General features: G+C 46.4%; 1 protein-coding gene across 4 annotated transcripts in view; it reads left to right on the top strand.

Annotated features, from left to right (window-relative positions):
• The window catches only part of HMGXB4 (HMG-box containing 4), a 35,409-nt gene that overhangs the window by 11,879 nt on the left and 7,564 nt on the right, over window positions 1–15,966 (top strand). For 3 of the 4 annotated variants that reach the window (XM_045826639.1, XM_045826640.1, XM_045826637.1), the window contains 3 exons: window positions 13,112–13,193; window positions 14,355–14,419; window positions 15,413–15,518. In XM_045826639.1, coding sequence (XP_045682595.1) covers window positions 13,112–13,193; window positions 14,355–14,419; window positions 15,413–15,518 — 253 coding nt within the window. The remainder of the gene's footprint in view (window positions 1–13,111; window positions 13,194–14,354; window positions 14,420–15,412; window positions 15,519–15,966) is intronic. The other variant, XM_045826638.1, reaches the window with a different exon arrangement.

Raw genomic sequence — 15,966 nt, 5'->3', positions numbered from 1 at the left:
AAGGACTAGGCAGTGGGCACTTTGGGGTTCCAAGCAGGGTCTAGATATGCTCTAAATCATAATTTAAGAATAAAATGATAGAGCTGTACCAGGGGGTTTAGACTGAGGGGAGACTTGAGGCAGATGGCCCAGAGGTTTATTACAGCCCACGGTCAGCAATAAAAGCCCATTAGAAATAAAGTTGAAAAAGATTCAGGAGAGGCTCTGAAGGAAAACTGACATGGTCTGGCCGTTGGGCTTGGGTCTGGGAAGACAAACATAAATGGGTATAGAGGTGTCCCTCAAGGTGTTGAACCTGAGTACTTTGGAAAATAAAATTATGATCTCCTCAAGGGTAGAGGCTTATTTATAATGCCCACATGTGGCTAGCAGTTGCTAGTGAAAAAGAGTTATAGTGTAGGGCAAAAGCCTGTTATGAATCAATACGAGGGAAAGCAGAGAAAATATAAATGGAATTATCTTCTGGAGGTGGGCCCCTTGTTGTAGAGGCTTCCCCCGCTAGGTGAGGGGTCTAGGAAGCCGTCTGTGTCAGTGCCCCAGCCGGCGTTGTCGTGAGAGGCTGCATTTGGCTTCAGTGAGGTTGTTTGGAAGACTTTCACTGTGTTTGCCCGTTTCCTGCTGGGTGATTTACTGGCACACCTGCCCGCACTGAGCCGAGTGTTCAGCAGCTTCTGGCCAGAAAACAACAAAACCGCGGCATGACCCCCATGCCCCACCCTACCTGTTCACCCAGTCTTGCCCCGAGCAACTTTTTGTTTGCTTCTCTGGGTGGAAAAAGTCCTCAAAGGTAAACGTTTTGCTGATGCAGAAGACGTGAAACAAAAAATGGCAGAAGCACTAAAAGGCATCAAATTGAGTCTTTGAATTGAGTTCAGAGACTGTTCTGAGCAGGGGAAAAAACGTCTGGATAGGTGTATTGCATCAACTGGAGAGTACTTTGAGGGTGACTGAAGTTTAAACATGTAAGAGTAAATACACAACTTTTTATAAGTAAATTCCGGGCTTGGGGGGAGTCGCCCTGCACTTGATCGTGACTGTCCAAACCTGAAGCAGTCATGCTTTGAACGTGGCCATGTATTTATCCAACACGTAGTTACGGGGGCACGTGCTGCGCCTTCTAAATCGGCCCGGTGCAGAAGCCCACCTGGAGCAGGAAAGCACTGTTTCAGGGACCGTGTTCCCGGAGCCTGCAGCGCGCGGGGCCTGCAGGGCCAGCTGGTGGGGATGCCAAAGGCCCCGTGCACCCTTTCTGCCTTAGATGCTGTGGCCAGGACTGCAGCCAAACCAGTCATCCTGCAGCAAGGAGGATGGCTGGTTTGGGAGAAGATGAGTTAGGTTCAGAGTGTACAGTATAATCATCAGGAGATTCGGCGTACCTGAGTGGTTCATTAAGACTGAGCTGCGGAGCCAGACCACCTGGGTTCCCGTCCTGGCCCGACCACGTACACGCCGTGCAACGCGGTGGCAGGTGCTCTTCTCCCCTCCGGAAGCTGGGGGTGACGACAGGCCTGCCTGATAGGGTCCTTAAGGATCGAATGAGGTAATGCATGTAAACGTGTTTAGGGCTTCAGTGTGGCAAGACCCCCTGGGCACCACGACAAACTAAAAGGGGCACCATTAGATATTTTAATGATATTAAATTTTCAAAAGAAACTGTAGTTCTTGACATCCGTCAGATATCTCGTGAGCTAGTAGCTTGAAGTAATTCACAGTTTCAACGTGCTGTCATGTACATTCCTTTTAGTAAAGCTGTATCTCTTCAGAGTTGGGTTTTCTGTGATGGCTCTGATGAAGAGCACGTACCGCGTGAAGAACCAACAGAGTTCGGGGACACTGGCTTCGCACAGTGCTCTGAACGGAACACTCAGGGGACTCTCCAGAGACCGATGGGAATGTGAGGCCTAGAAGTCAGTAGAACAGGTGAAACTAGGGCTGGAAGTTGGGTGTTCCGTGCAGCGAATGAGATACGTGAGCAGGCGAGAGGGAGCAGGGCCCAGGGCAGAGCCTTGTAGAACAGCTGCCTCAGGGCAGGGGCAGAGGGAGAGGGGGCTGTCGTGCGGGAAACCAGAGCGGGTCCGTGTCCGGGAAGTGGGGGGACAGACGGTCTCAAGAGCGGATGGTCTCGTGCTAGAGAGGACGGATTGGGAAGTGCAGTGGGAAGAACAGGCAGAGTTCAAGGAGAGTGGGAAGCGAAGGCAGCAGGGGTGGAGTTCCTACTGGGGAACTTTGACTGATACACAGGAAAATTGGACTGTCTCCCTGGTGAAAGGTAACATTTTCGGTGTTGTTTTGTTTGGGGGGGGGTGCTTGTTTGTTTGTTTGTTTGTTAGTTAAACCCTGCTTTCTAAGGCGGAGCAGAGAAATCACATACCTTAATGATTCCCCTTAAAGATCATCCCATTGAGGTGGACCTTTCTGTGATACAGAGTAGGATGTACTAACATTTCAAAGATGCCTTCATTTTGGTTTTACTAAATCCATAAAAGCCTGGTCACTACCACTCGAAGGAGTATCTCTAGTGTAGCTACTTAAGAGAAGTATGCCCTTTAATTATCTGTATGCTTCCAGAATGTTCTGTTTTCTCTAAGCAAACTAAAGCTGGCCAGGTGGCTTAGTGCCTGGCATACCCAGGCATTGTTGCCAGCCTGCTAATAAGCTAAATTCTGAGCTATGACTAGACTTGTGATGGTGTTTCTTACATTCTCTCTGGTAAGGCTGAAGTTGCAGAACGACTGCAGTAAGTGGTAAAAGCTAGCAACTACTGCCCTGGCCAGTGTGGCTCAGCTGGTTAGAGCATCATACTATAATTGAAAGGTTACAGGTTTGATTCCCGGTCAGGGCACACATCTAGGTTTCAGAGTCATTGCCTGGGCCTGGTACATACAGAGGCAACCAGTCAATACCCCTCTATCCCATCCCTTCCTCTCTCTAAAAACAGCAATGAAAAAAAAATGTCCTTAGGTAAGGATTTTTTTTAAAAGGCCAGTAACTACCACCTGTTGAGTGCCCACTATGTGCCCGGGTCGCCTAAGCAATTCACGAGCACAGCAGTCTGACTGGTAGGTGGCATCAGCCCCATTTGGCAGAGGAGGAAGCTGTGAAGAGAAGAGACACGGAGCCAGAACTTGAACATGGGTTTCTTCAGCCCCCGGCCTGCGCTCTTCCCACTCTGCCACACGCCTTTCTAAAACGAAGAGAGGCTACCCGGTGCCGTAACACATCTTTGACAAAGCTCAAAGTCGGTTCCAGGCCAGGGGAGCCTGATGCCGTGTGCCGCTGTCTGCGGAGGGTCCTGCTGAGACGCATGTACAGATGTTTAAAAGTTAAAGAAGCCTAGTATGATGAAATACAATGACAGCTCGTTCTCGAGGGAGGTCGACAGGCTTAGATTCTTCTAGTCTGCTACTTACTAGCTTTGTTCTCTTGAGACTGCTTCCTCACTTCAGATGAGGTTATTTAGAATAAACGAGGAGATACATGTAACACACTTAGCACAAGGCATGGCTCAGCTGTTGTTACAATTACTGTTGCTTTCATCCTCAATTCTTCAAAAGCACAAAATGACGACATCTTCTGAAACTTTTTTTCAACCACTCATTTCACATTAGATTAAGCAAGTTTTATTTTTGTTTTGCTTTGCTTTTTAATGTAACACCCACATTTCGGGAAGCAAACTCTGCATTTACCTCACCTATTTGGAAAACAGTGAAGAACCAACGACAACGGGGTCTCTAAGGAGCAAAAGCAGATGTTACAAAGCTAGTGCCCTACAGCTCCTGGGAGCGCCTTGTGGGCACTGGGGGAAGGGACCCTGGGGAAAGACGAGTCACGTGACCGCTCTGAGCCTGCTCTCTGTAAGATAACAAAGCAGCACTCAGCTACTTCACCTACAGGGGTGTCACGAAAATCGTGTGAGATGATGCAGATGAGTGCACACTGGCCTTTCCGTGCACAGAGCAACTCGGTGTCTGTTGCTCATTTATTCTTTCCGACATACTTATTCTGCACTCCCATCGCGCCAGGCCCTTGCCAGGTGCTGTGGACGGAGATGAAGGAGACCGTGTCAGCTTGGGGAGCAGTAGGAGAGGTTGGAAAGGGCTCAGCGTGGCGAGCCTCCGCAGGGGCAGGTGCCGAGGGAGCAGGGGAAGAGCCTGGGAGTGTGAGAGGAGGTTTCCTGGGGGAGCTGTCGGCTGGACCGCACCTTGAGACCGAATGCGAATTAAGGAAGGGTACAGCTGCGTAAGAATTAGTAAGTCACAATAGTAATAGCTATATTTACAGAGGATTTATTTTACAGAATGTCCTCAGCACTACACTAAGTTTTGTGTCTGTGGTATACCAGTAAATCTTCACGAGAACGCAGTGAGGTGGAGCTGCTGCCGCCGTTTCCCAGAAATGAGCTCGAAGAGGCGAGACTGCCTGCTGCGGGCCACGCAGAGCAGGAATCTGAGCCCGGGTCTTTCTGAGTACAGGGCCCGTTCTCTTTCCACGCTGCAGAACCAGTGTTTAAATGATACTCAGTGGTGTATTATGAGAGATATCGGAAATAGAGAGTGTATTTAGAAAGATTTCTGTTCAGAGTGGTTCAAATAAAAGCTTTGGTGTGAAAACCTTCCCTTGACACCCTCTCCTTTCGCCAGATCAGTTCCAGGGACCTCAGGCCAGTTCCTTCCCAAGAGCGTCAGGTGTTGTGATGGTTACGAGTGCGGGCCGAGGCCGCACTGGCGGAGCGCAGGTGCTTGGCCCCGCCACCCCTAGAGAGAGGACTGCGGATCACGTCTCCTCATCTTTAAAGTGGCAGCGATATGGCACTACCTAGCAGTGTTCTTACAAGGTTTAAATTCATTTCTGCTGGTAAAGCTTCTATAACAGTGTCTCCTACATAGTTTTAATATTAAGGAAGAGACTGCATCCTGTCATCAACCAAAAAAAAGCCCAATTTTATTTTTAAGATTCCTAAATTATGTTTTGACTTAACTCCCTCCCCATAGTTTATCCTTTAAAACACATTCTTAAGCTAGATTCATGGATGGACTTGAAGAAGAATTTTCATCAGATTCCCAAAGAGTTCTAAGACCCCAAAAAGGCAATTAAGTAGGACTGCTTTACAAAGAACATTAAGAAGTTGCTCTTTGAAAGATCTTGATACTGTAACAAATTTCATCCTACACTTAAAAAGATGTTCTGGCTATGAAATTACAATATTGTGAGTCACAGTAAGTGGACATGTTGCAAGTTATTTGCTACAGTTAATAATAATGTATCCTAGTTTTCCAAATATTAACATTGCTTCCTGACTAGTGTGGCTCAGTGGGCTGGGTGTGGTCTGCCGAGCTAAACGTCAGGGCACGTTCCTGAGTTGCGGCCAGGTCCTCGGTTGGGGGCAGGCAAGAGGCAAACAGCATTTCTCCCACACATCAGTGTTTCCTTCCCTCTCTTTTTCCCTCCCTTCCCCTCTCTAAAAATAAATAAGTAAAATCTTTTCTTTTTAATTTAAATTGAAAGGGAGTCTGTGTTATTCCAGATGTAACCGCTGTGGTTCACTGGAACACTCCCACTTGCATGAGAACGTCTGGAGGAGAAATGCGGGCCTTGCGTTTAGAATCACTGGGGGACGTCTTGCACGTGTAGAGCTGGATCACCCACTGTTTGTATGTTTCCAGCTACTAATTTAGAAAAATGTCTGTGCCCTAGAAGAGTTTTAACCCTTTTGAATTTCGAGCTTCAGGTGCACAGACTGAAGTTAGACCTTGCACAATGGTTAGCTTCTGAGGTCAGCACTTAAGGTGGAAACCGTGAAGAGTTTCCCTTGGAAATGCCCCGGGGAGGGCTCCACAGTGAAGGCCGGCAGGTTCTCAGTCCAACAGAGTCAGCCCGGTGCAGCTGGGTTTCTCCGTCTTCAGCACCAGATGAAGTCATTGGCTTATGTGTGGGAGCTGTCATTTTATTACTGTTAATAATGTTAGTTACAAACAGAATCACAGCTGATTAGTGGTGAGTAGCACACCCCTAAGAGAGACCTACAGGAACCATCTGAGGAAAGCAGATTTATCCTTTGTCACACTCACTCCAAGAAATAGATTCTTAGAACAGAATCAAATAGGCTAATCAATCAATATCACATGTGCATGCATATTCTCCCCGCCCCATCCTCTCCTCCTCCTCCTCCTCCTTCTTCTTCTTCTCTCCCTCTCTCTCTCTCTCTCTCTCTCAGCTAAGTACAGAACGTAGGTAAAGCTGGTGTGTGTGAGTGTGTGTAGTGCCACTCCATTGTACTCTGGGCCCAGTGGAGGGGGATTTGAAAGGACGGAGCCTTAGTTGGACACGTAAAGCATTTGGGGATGTGAAGCTGCTACTGAACCAGTAAAGCGCCCAGAACTCTAACATCTCTAAGCAGGTTTGGCTTCACCAACAGAACAGTGAAAATAGGATCTTTGCTACTTAAATGCAGCGTTGAAAGTAAAGGCCTGGTTGCTGTTTTCTTCATCTGATGCAGGTCAAATGATTTCACTCTCTCCTCCTTAACCAGCATTTCTATGTGTGAAAAAGCCAGTATTGACTTTTTGGGTGCCACAAGTTCTGTGTTGAAAAAGACAGGGAATAAAAACAAACTCATAGTAGTTTTCCATGTAGCATAACAAATTATCACAAACTTAGCAGCTTAAAACGGCATTTATTTATGGCCTCACAGTTCTGTAGCTCCAAAGTCCGGGTGGGGCTCGGCTGGGCTCCCGGCTGGGCTCTCACGAGACTGGCCAGAGGCCCCTCCGGGTCCCACCTGCGGCTGGAGGTTCTCCTCCAGGGCGTGGGCAGCTCGTTCAGGGTGGTGGCAGCAGCCTTCACTCTCTTGCAGACGTGGAACTCCTGGCAGCCTGTTTTCTGCCAGCCCCAGGCCGGCGGGAGGGTGCCTGCTGCTGCGTCTGGTTTCCCTGAAGGGCCGCCCCCCAGAGCCAGGCCCACACAGGATGCTCTCCTTTATGATCAACTCAGGTCCAGCTGCCTAGGGACCTTAATTCCATCTTGCAGAATGGAATTAAGCAACATAATGTAAAATGATCGTGTGAGTCAGTGTCCCATCGTATTCACTAGTCCCGCCCACACTCAGGGGAGGGCGTTAGACGGCGTGCAAACCAGGGGGTGAAAATCTTGGCAGCCTTCGTGAATTTCTGTCTACCACATAAATAATAATATTGAGTGCCTAGCACTGTTTGATTAATTCCAACCTTTGAGTAAAAGCGGTGTATTATCCACAAGCTTTACCTGCAGGGAAACTAAAGCTCGGGGAAGCAAGGTGATTTGTAGGACTCGGTAGGAGAGAGTATGAGCAGGACGGGAACCTAGACCTGCTGGCCTTCCAAGCCCCACCTCTCTCTGGTCTGCCGCCCTGTCTCCCGTCAGTCCGTCACTTGTGCCTCCTTTCCCATTCCCGCGCTTTCTCCCCCCACCCCATCTGGGCTGCAGGCCGTCGCCCTTCACCGGCACCACCACAGCGACCCCGACAGGTCTCCCAGGCTCTGTTCTCGCTCTTCTCAGGTCTCCGCGGTCCTGAAGTGCATTCCGACCGTGCCACTTCTGCTTCTCGTACTGGAATCGAACACGCGGACCGCTGCTTTCGGGTGGAGTTCATGCTCTCACACAGAGATTACAGAGCATCAGTCTGCGGGCTCTGCTCGTAGCTCTCACAGCTTCATCTCTCAGCTGTCTGCTTGATGAGTAGTGCCACGTGGTGCTCCCTCGCTAGTGCACTCCTGGCCACGCTTCGTCTGGCTGATTCCACCCAGCTTTCTGGTCTGGGTTAAGTGTCCCTTCCCCCAGAAGCCTTCTTTGACTCCCTGATTAGGGAGGTCCTCCTACTGCATGTTCCCGTAGCAGCCGGTACCTTCCCTATGACACTTCGAGTTATATTATCACGGCCTGTTTATCTGTCTATGTGTCCGATTCTCGGCTGCATTCCCAGTGTCTGGCAGGTAGTGGATGCTCTGAGAAATATTGGTTAATAAAGGAATCGCAGAGTACTTGATAGGTTACGTTTCTGTGTTACCTTTCAAATCTATCCTTTTGAGTTTCTGCTTTTCCTTCTTTGCCATTGAAATACTTTTAATACCACGTGTCAGAAGTGCTTTCTACTTCTCATGTTTTATTCAGCATCAAATGATGAGTTAAGGTAAAGCTGAGAAAAGATAGTGGGCCTTTAAACTCTAAATTTCCACTATGTGTTTTCTGCTGTTTTGTGCTGCTTCACTGCCTCAGAATAAGATCTGGGCTTTGAGCTCATCCTCTTAATTGCTCACTCTGCCCGGCACAGGTCTCAGTAAATGCTAGTTTATTTTCTCCGTAATTTAATGCAGGCCCTCATAACAGAGATCCTTCCTTCAGTCTGTGGATTTGGATCTAATATATAGGGTCCGACACAAATAACACCCCTTTTTTATTACAAAATCTTCTGTTACAAAATCATAAGCTTGTAATTCTGTAACATAACGATATCACACTCAAGCATACCACATGACATTTCTGGCGCAATGTTCACATTAAAACTATAAATTATTGCCCCCGTATTGTTACCCTGCCAACCACACTCATGCAGGCCTCACTTCTGCCGGACCCTGTGTTAGTCAGGAGTCGTGATTTTGTCAAGTTTTAATTTTATGTTACAGCTATGGAGAGCCTTGTGGAATAGGGAGCAATAAATCTTTTACAATATTACATTGCATTTGAGAAAACAGTGTTAAAACTCCTTGCATGTTTAATAATGTGACCAAATGAGGTATGAACTCTCTTAAGCACATTCTTTCTGTTGTTCTCAATATTTAGTAGTGAGATTGAGTCTAAAATTGAGAGAGATTTGGCTATGTATAGATTTCCACAAACTACTCTTTCATCATGCGCTCCAGTAAATGTCAGACCTATGGGTAAGCTGTTTTAAAAGATTCATTTAAAATTTTTGAGGCTGAATTTGTAACAAACGTGCCACAGTTTTTACAGCCAAACAAGTGCTGCTGCTGCCGTCAGAACACCTGCTTTGAAAGCTGTCAGGGACGTTTCCATGTCTCAAAATGGTTTTGGATTTTCTTTTTCATTTTTAAATTGCAGTTGACATACAATATTATATTAGTTTCTGGTGTCCAGCGTAGTGGTTAGACATTTATATAACTTACAAAGTGTTCCCCCAATAAGTCTGTGACCCACCTGGCACACACACAGTGTTACTACTGTGTTCCTTGTGCTGTGCTTTACAGCCCCTGGCTGTTTCTGTAGCTAGCAGTTTGTACTTCTGAATCCCTTCCCCCTTTTCACCTGTCCTGCAACCCCATCCCCACCCCCTTGGTCACCCATCAAAATCAGAATTCCTGTGGTGGGGGGGAAATGGAGACAACTGTACTTGGAGACAACAACAGTAAAAAAAAAGTGGAGACAACAACAATAAAAAAAAATTTTTTAATCAGAATTCCTTTCGGAATTAAACTCAGAGCTGTCACACAAGCTTTTTTATTATCATCAGTCTCTGCTAGTCTTTGGCCTTTGAGGGCAGTTCTTTTATGAAAACAACATTAAGGCTTCCAGCCAAGATGGAGGCATAGGTGGACGCACCATACCTCCACGCACAACCGAGATAGGGATAACAACAATTTAGAAACAGGATAACATCCAGAACTGACAGAAAATTGATCTGAATGGAAGTCAAACAACCAAGAAGTTGAAATAGACCCATTCATCCAGACCGGTAGGAGGGGCGGAGATGAGCAGCCAGGCACCTGTCGAGGTGCAGAGAGCAGAGAAAGTTGGGACTGGGTGCATAAGGCATCCAGGGCAGCAAGACTGCAGCGGGTGGACCCTGAGTGCACAAGCGACAGCTGGCAGACCCCAGCCAAGGGGTGGCAACCGGCAGACCCAGTGAGGCGGTGATTGTAAAGCAAGGCAGTGCGCACAACCCAGGATCCCAGTAGTGGGAAATAGAACCTCAGGACACTGACTGATGACACCTGTGGGAGTTGAGGTGCACGGAGAGACACCCAGCCTCACAGGAGAGGTCCTTGGAGGGTCCCACGGCGTGCACAAGCCCACCCACACAACAATTGGCACTATAGGGGCCCAGTTTGCTTGGGGGAAACATCAAAAAGGATTGAGGTCCCACAGAGAACGGAGCAACCACCATTGTTCCCTCTCGACCCTGCCCCCACATATGATGTCACAACCCAGCGACTGGGGTGCCCCGCCCTGGTGAACACCTAAGACTCTGCCCCTTACTGTAACAGGTGCAACCAGACCAAAAAAAAAAAAAAAGAGAGAGAGAGAGAGAGAGAGGGCTCAAACAGAAGAACAAATCAAAGCCCCAGAACCAATCCTTTTAAGCAACCGAGAGATAGCCAACCTATCAGATGCACAGTTCAAAATACTGGCGATCAGGAAGCTCACAGAATTGGTTGAATTTGGTCGCAAATTAGATGAACAAATGCAGGCTACAATAAGAGAAATGAAGAAAAATGCACAGGGAACTGATAGTGATGGGAAGGAAACTGGGACTCATATCAATGGAGTGGACCAGAAGGAAGAAAGAAACAACCAAACAGGAAAGAATGGAGAAACAAGAATTCAAAAAAACGAGGAGAAGCTTAGGAACCTCCAGGACATCGTTAAACGTTCCAACATCTGAATTATAGGGGCACCAGATGGAGAAAAGGAAGAGCAACAAGTGAGCAACAAGTAGAAAAGTTATTTGAACAAATAATAAAGGAGAACTTCCCCATTCTGGCAAAGGAAATAGACTTCTAGGAAGCTCAGAGAGTCCCAAAGAAGTTGGACCCAAGAAGGAACATACCAAAGCACATCATCATTACATTAGCCAAGGTAAAAATGAAGGAGAGAATACTAAAAGCAAAAGATAAGGAGACAGTAACCTACAAAGGAGTTCCCATCAGACTATCAGCTGATTTCTCAAAAGAGACCTTACAGGCAAGAAGGGGCTGGAAAGAAGTATTCCAAGTCATGAAAGGCAAGGACCTACATCCCAGATTGCTCTATCCAGCAAAGCTTTCATTTATAATGGAAGGGCAGATAAAATGTTTCTCAGATAAGGTCAAGTTAAAGGAGTTCATCATCACCAAGCCCTTGTTTTATGAAATGTTAAAGGGACTTATCTAAGGAAAGAAGATTAAAAAAACATGTATAGTAAAAGGACAGCAAACTCACAATTACTAACAACCACACCTAAAACAAAACCAAAAGAAACTAAGCAAACAACTAGAACAGGAACAGAACCACAGAAATGGAGATCACATGGAGGGTTAGCAACAGGGGAGTGGGAGGAGGAGAGAGGGGGGAAAAGGTACAGAGAATAAGTAGCATAGATGGTAGGTAGAAAACAGACAGGGGGAGGGCAAGAATAGTATGGGAAATGTAGAAGCTAAAGAACTTATGACACATGGACATGAACTAAAGGGGGGGAATGTGGGTGGGAGAGGGTGTGCAGGGTGGAGGGGATTGAAGGGGGGAAATGGGACAACTGTAATAGCATAATCAATAAAATATATTTAAAAAAAAACATTAGGAACTAAGGTAAACAAAGTGTGCGCTCAGGCTTGGTTTAAAACAATATGCAGCCCTGGCTGGTGTGGCTCAGCGGATTGAGCACTGGCCTGTGAACCAAAGGGTTGCTGGTTCAATTCCTGGTTGGGGTACATGCCTGGGTTGCCAGCCAGGTCCCCAGTGGCAGCAGGGGGGGAGGGGGGCAATGCATGAGAGACAACCACACATTGATGTTTCTCTCCCTCTCTTTCTACCTCCTTTCCCCTCTGTCTAAAAATAAATTAAATCTTTGAGGGAAAAAACAATATGCAACTCTGAAGTCAAGAGACAGGACTGTGTTGTTTATTGGTCATAAAATCTGACACTTAAGGCAAACAGAAGTTCAGCAACTTTTCAAGCACCAGGCATTCATGTCATCATAACTGCAGGACCAGAAAGGACTGTCTTCGGGGAGATGGAGGGCTGATCATCACATCCAGGTGCTTACAGATGAGCTTTTAAAGGAAAGCTGTGCTGAACACGGCTCAGTCTATTAGATAAAGATTGCAAAGGGGTAATCTTTCCTTTTTAAGTAGTAACTTCTTCTGTAAGGAAGCAACATTATTTTCTTTCTTTGGCCTGTAATGCATAGCCCAGGCTACCTAGGTTGTAGTCATTCTGCTTTTATCACTTAGCTTAGGTGTAGGATCCAAGTAAGTCACTGTTTTCTGAGTTTCCTTTTTCTCATCCTCGAATGAACAGTCTGGACAGATAGATGCTATCAAATGTATCTTTTCAGGTAGGAAAACTTAACTTTTTTCCTTGGTCTATGGATAGTTGTAAAATTGAATGCATAATAATATATAATACAATCTTTTATTTTAAATATCCGTCATTGGACTGGTTGTTTAGCAAAAGTCATGCTTTGCTCTTGGAATTTTCATAATACGGTGAAGAACAGACATGCTTCAGGCAGTAGAAAACAGTTTGTTAAAGCAAAAGAAATTCATCTGATACTACCTACCGAAGAATTGCCATCCATTCATTTATTTTCCTCACCTTGGACTGTAAGAATGTGAGCAATCAAATAATGACAAATTACAAGTGACAGTGAAGGCAGGATTGGGAAGATTATAAGATAAGAAATCAAATGCAGAGGAACCAAAAGAACACAGATTTGGCTCCTGGCTTTCTAAGTTTAAAGAGAAATTGTGTGGTGGTTATTCCACAGATGAGAAAAGCGACATCCCAGGAGAGCTGGCGTTTGCTAGCACTTGGTTCTGAGAGAATACACCAGACGGGATTGTGTGCAGGGAGGATGGGGGCTTCACGTGTCACTGTTGCGCAGCTGCAGCAGTCTGGGGCGTCTGCAGATAAGTCAGCCTGTGTCCGTTGCCTGCTAAAGTCAGACTGACAGTCACTCTGAGTGATAAGTAACACAGACTAACTTAATGACCCCGACCGGGGCAGCTGGTGAGCAGTGTAGAGCGCTCTCCTTGATGAAAAGGTGCATCTCTGTCCTGTTTTGTGACTGTAGGTAGATTCGGGGGTAGTCCACTTGTGTTCTAATCAAGCTTTGCCCTGTTCTGTTCTCATGCGGCGCTAGCCAAAAAAGAAGAACATGTCGGCCTACCAGGTGTTCTGTAAAGAGTATCGAGTGACCATTGTGGCTGACCACCCAGGCATAGGTAAGTACATTTCTCCTCTTCAGTGTTTCTTCTTCCCCTTGTGCCTCTGAAGCGATGCAGTTAGATTTTGTCTTAGTTTATCCCAACCGTAAACGAGATAAGCTTATTTGTATCTCTTAAATTGAAAAAATGGAGTACAGTTAAATGGTACGAAGCCCAGTACATAAATGCCCAGTTGCTTCCAAGCTTCTGCAGTTGACCTGCTCCCTGAAGTGCCCTGGGTGTGCAGTGATGAGACCATGAGATGACTGTACTGTTCCCATGTGTCGCTGTCACAGGTTAGCGGGGTGACAAGAATGCTGCGGCACAGACTGGGTATGGGCCCGGACCCGCTGTCAGCCTCCTTTGCCTGAGGTGTAAAATAGCTTCCTGCACTTCTCGTCGGGGTCTTGTGAGGCGCACGTGAAGTGCTGTGAAAGATAAAAATGCGCTGTATGAGTCCACGTGCCTCATATAAAACATTCCGTAGTTAACATCAATATTGAGTTAGTTTGTTATGTGAAGTTTTAGTTTCCGTTTTTACTGAAATGTGGATTCACGTTTACAAATGCTGAGATAGTTAAAGAACTTAAAATGAGGCTTACATCATAGTAAGCACTGTCTTGCTACAGTTAATTGTACCTAGATTCCGGGGAAAATAAATGACACTGGGAGTTGGGGGTGAAAAAACAACGTGCCGCATGAGGCTGACCCTGTCGCGCAGGCGGGAGGGCAGCACTCACACCTGGGGACCGCTGCTCGGCCGCTCCATGGAGATCTTCGGCACGGAGCTCTCAGAGATTCAGCAGAAGTCTACTGTCTTCTATCAAGTTCTGCACCACATATTTTCTCTAACCTAAGTTGATCAGCCCTGGGTTGTGGCATCAAATTAAAATACCCCAGAAAGATACTTAACGAATAAATTCCTAGAGAGCAGATGCGTAAGGACTTGAGCTTCCCGCACGACCACCAAAACGACCCTTCCCTGTGGGAGAGAACCCAGAAAACTGGTGGGGTTCGGTCTGGTTTTCTGGAAGAATCTTGCGTTGTTGCAGCCTGGTTTCCAAAACCTTTTTCCAGTGTTCGCTCTCATCAATCTTCTGTTTTATTGTTTGTTTGTTTGTTTGTTTGTTTTAATAGTTAAACCTTTATTTTACTGAGTTTTTTACTCTTTTATGCCAGATTTTGGGGAACTTAGTAAGAAACTGGCTGAGGTGTGGAAGCAATTGCCAGAAAAGGACAAACTGGTAAGTACACTTTCTTATGAACACATGTTTTTATTGCTTTATGCCTTCCGAAATGCAATCCTCCTATAGCCCACCCAGCCAGAGTACTGAAATAGTGGGGGGAAATGACAAATCAATGGAAAATGGTTTCGTAGAGGGCATTAGCACAAGTTGGTGCCAGTTTACTGTAGCTGAGGATCAGCTGAAGGAAGGCTCTCTTTTCTAACCTCTTCTAATTTATTTTGCAACAGCCAAAAGATGACCTAATGTGGGTAGTGATTGAAATGATAAAAGAAAAAGTCCCTTTACTGCAAACACCTGCAAGTCAGCCATGGTCTTAGAAGTGAGGACAGCCATTCACTAAATAGTCACTGCAAATAGTGAAAACACGGGACTGTGTTTACTAGGTGACCAGGTTCTAGGCCATCGTCCTCCTCAACCACTACCAACTCATGTGCCCTGCGGTGAAGAGGCTGACAAGGCCACGGTCAGCAGTGCTGTCTGAACCCTAGTCACCTTCCAGTCGGATGGTACGACGAAGGTGGCATAGGAATTAGAATTACCATCTTGCTTCAGGGTATAGCTCATCTGGGTGAAGCAACTGAAATATTTTTCACCCAGGCAGTTTATCCTTAGTTTCTGTTTTTCATGTCGATGCTATCCTGCTATTGGTACCGCCAGCCAGGAGGTCAGAAAAAATATTCAGACCACATGGACATTATTCTGAGGCAGACGTTTATCCCAGGATGTTACATTTCAGCCTTAGAGAGATCCAACAGTCACTGCTGAGCTCTGACATTAGCACCGAGGAATGCGTGCAGCCCCTGCTGAGGTCTGACTGCAGCCCCCGTCCGAGGCCTGCTCGGCGACCCTCGGCCCGAAAGGCGGCATCAGCCCTCTCTCCGCCCCCAGTACTGTTCCCTTTCTTTTCTTCATTCTAGACCTCCATGACGCTTTCCCTTTCACTTGTTTTTCCTTTTTAATTTGTTTTATTTTGCTCTGATCTGATTGCAGATTTGGAAGCAAAAAGCTCAGTATCTGCAACACAAACAGAATAAAGCAGAAGCTACAACTGTGAAAAGAAAAGCATCCAGCTCGGAAGGTTCCATGAAAGTAAAAGGTAGTGGCCTTCCCTCTCTCCTGCTTTTCCTTCCCCTGGAGCACTGTAAGTTTTGCTTCCTAACTGAGAAATTGAGAGAGCAGCCTATATTAGCAGCAGATCTTGATACCCAGGTATTACTACTGAACATTATAGGTTGAACAAGGCATTTAAAAATGTAAATCAGAAGACAGCAAACTTTTTCGTTAGAGACCCTGGCTGGTATGGCTCAGTTGGTTGGAATGTCATCCCATAAACCGAAAGATTACTGGTTCAATCCCCCACCAGGGCACATGCCTGGGTTGCAGGCCAGGTCCCCCGTCAAGGCACCTATGAGAGGCAACCAAGTGATGTTTCTCTCCCTCTGTCTCTCTCCATCCCTCCCCTCTCTCTAAAATCAGTAAACATGTCTTTGGGTGAAGTGTTGTGTGTGTGTGTGTGTGTGTGTGTGTGTGTGTGTGGTTTTTGT

Source organism: Phyllostomus hastatus, unplaced genomic scaffold (genome assembly GCF_019186645.2).
Source record: "Phyllostomus hastatus isolate PE091 unplaced genomic scaffold, TTU_PhHast_1.1 phas_scaffold_755, whole genome shotgun sequence".
Lineage (NCBI taxonomy): Eukaryota > Metazoa > Chordata > Mammalia > Chiroptera > Phyllostomidae > Phyllostomus > Phyllostomus hastatus.
The sequence above is the reverse complement of the archived record's forward strand: the minus strand, read 5'-3'. Positions and strand labels throughout refer to the sequence as shown.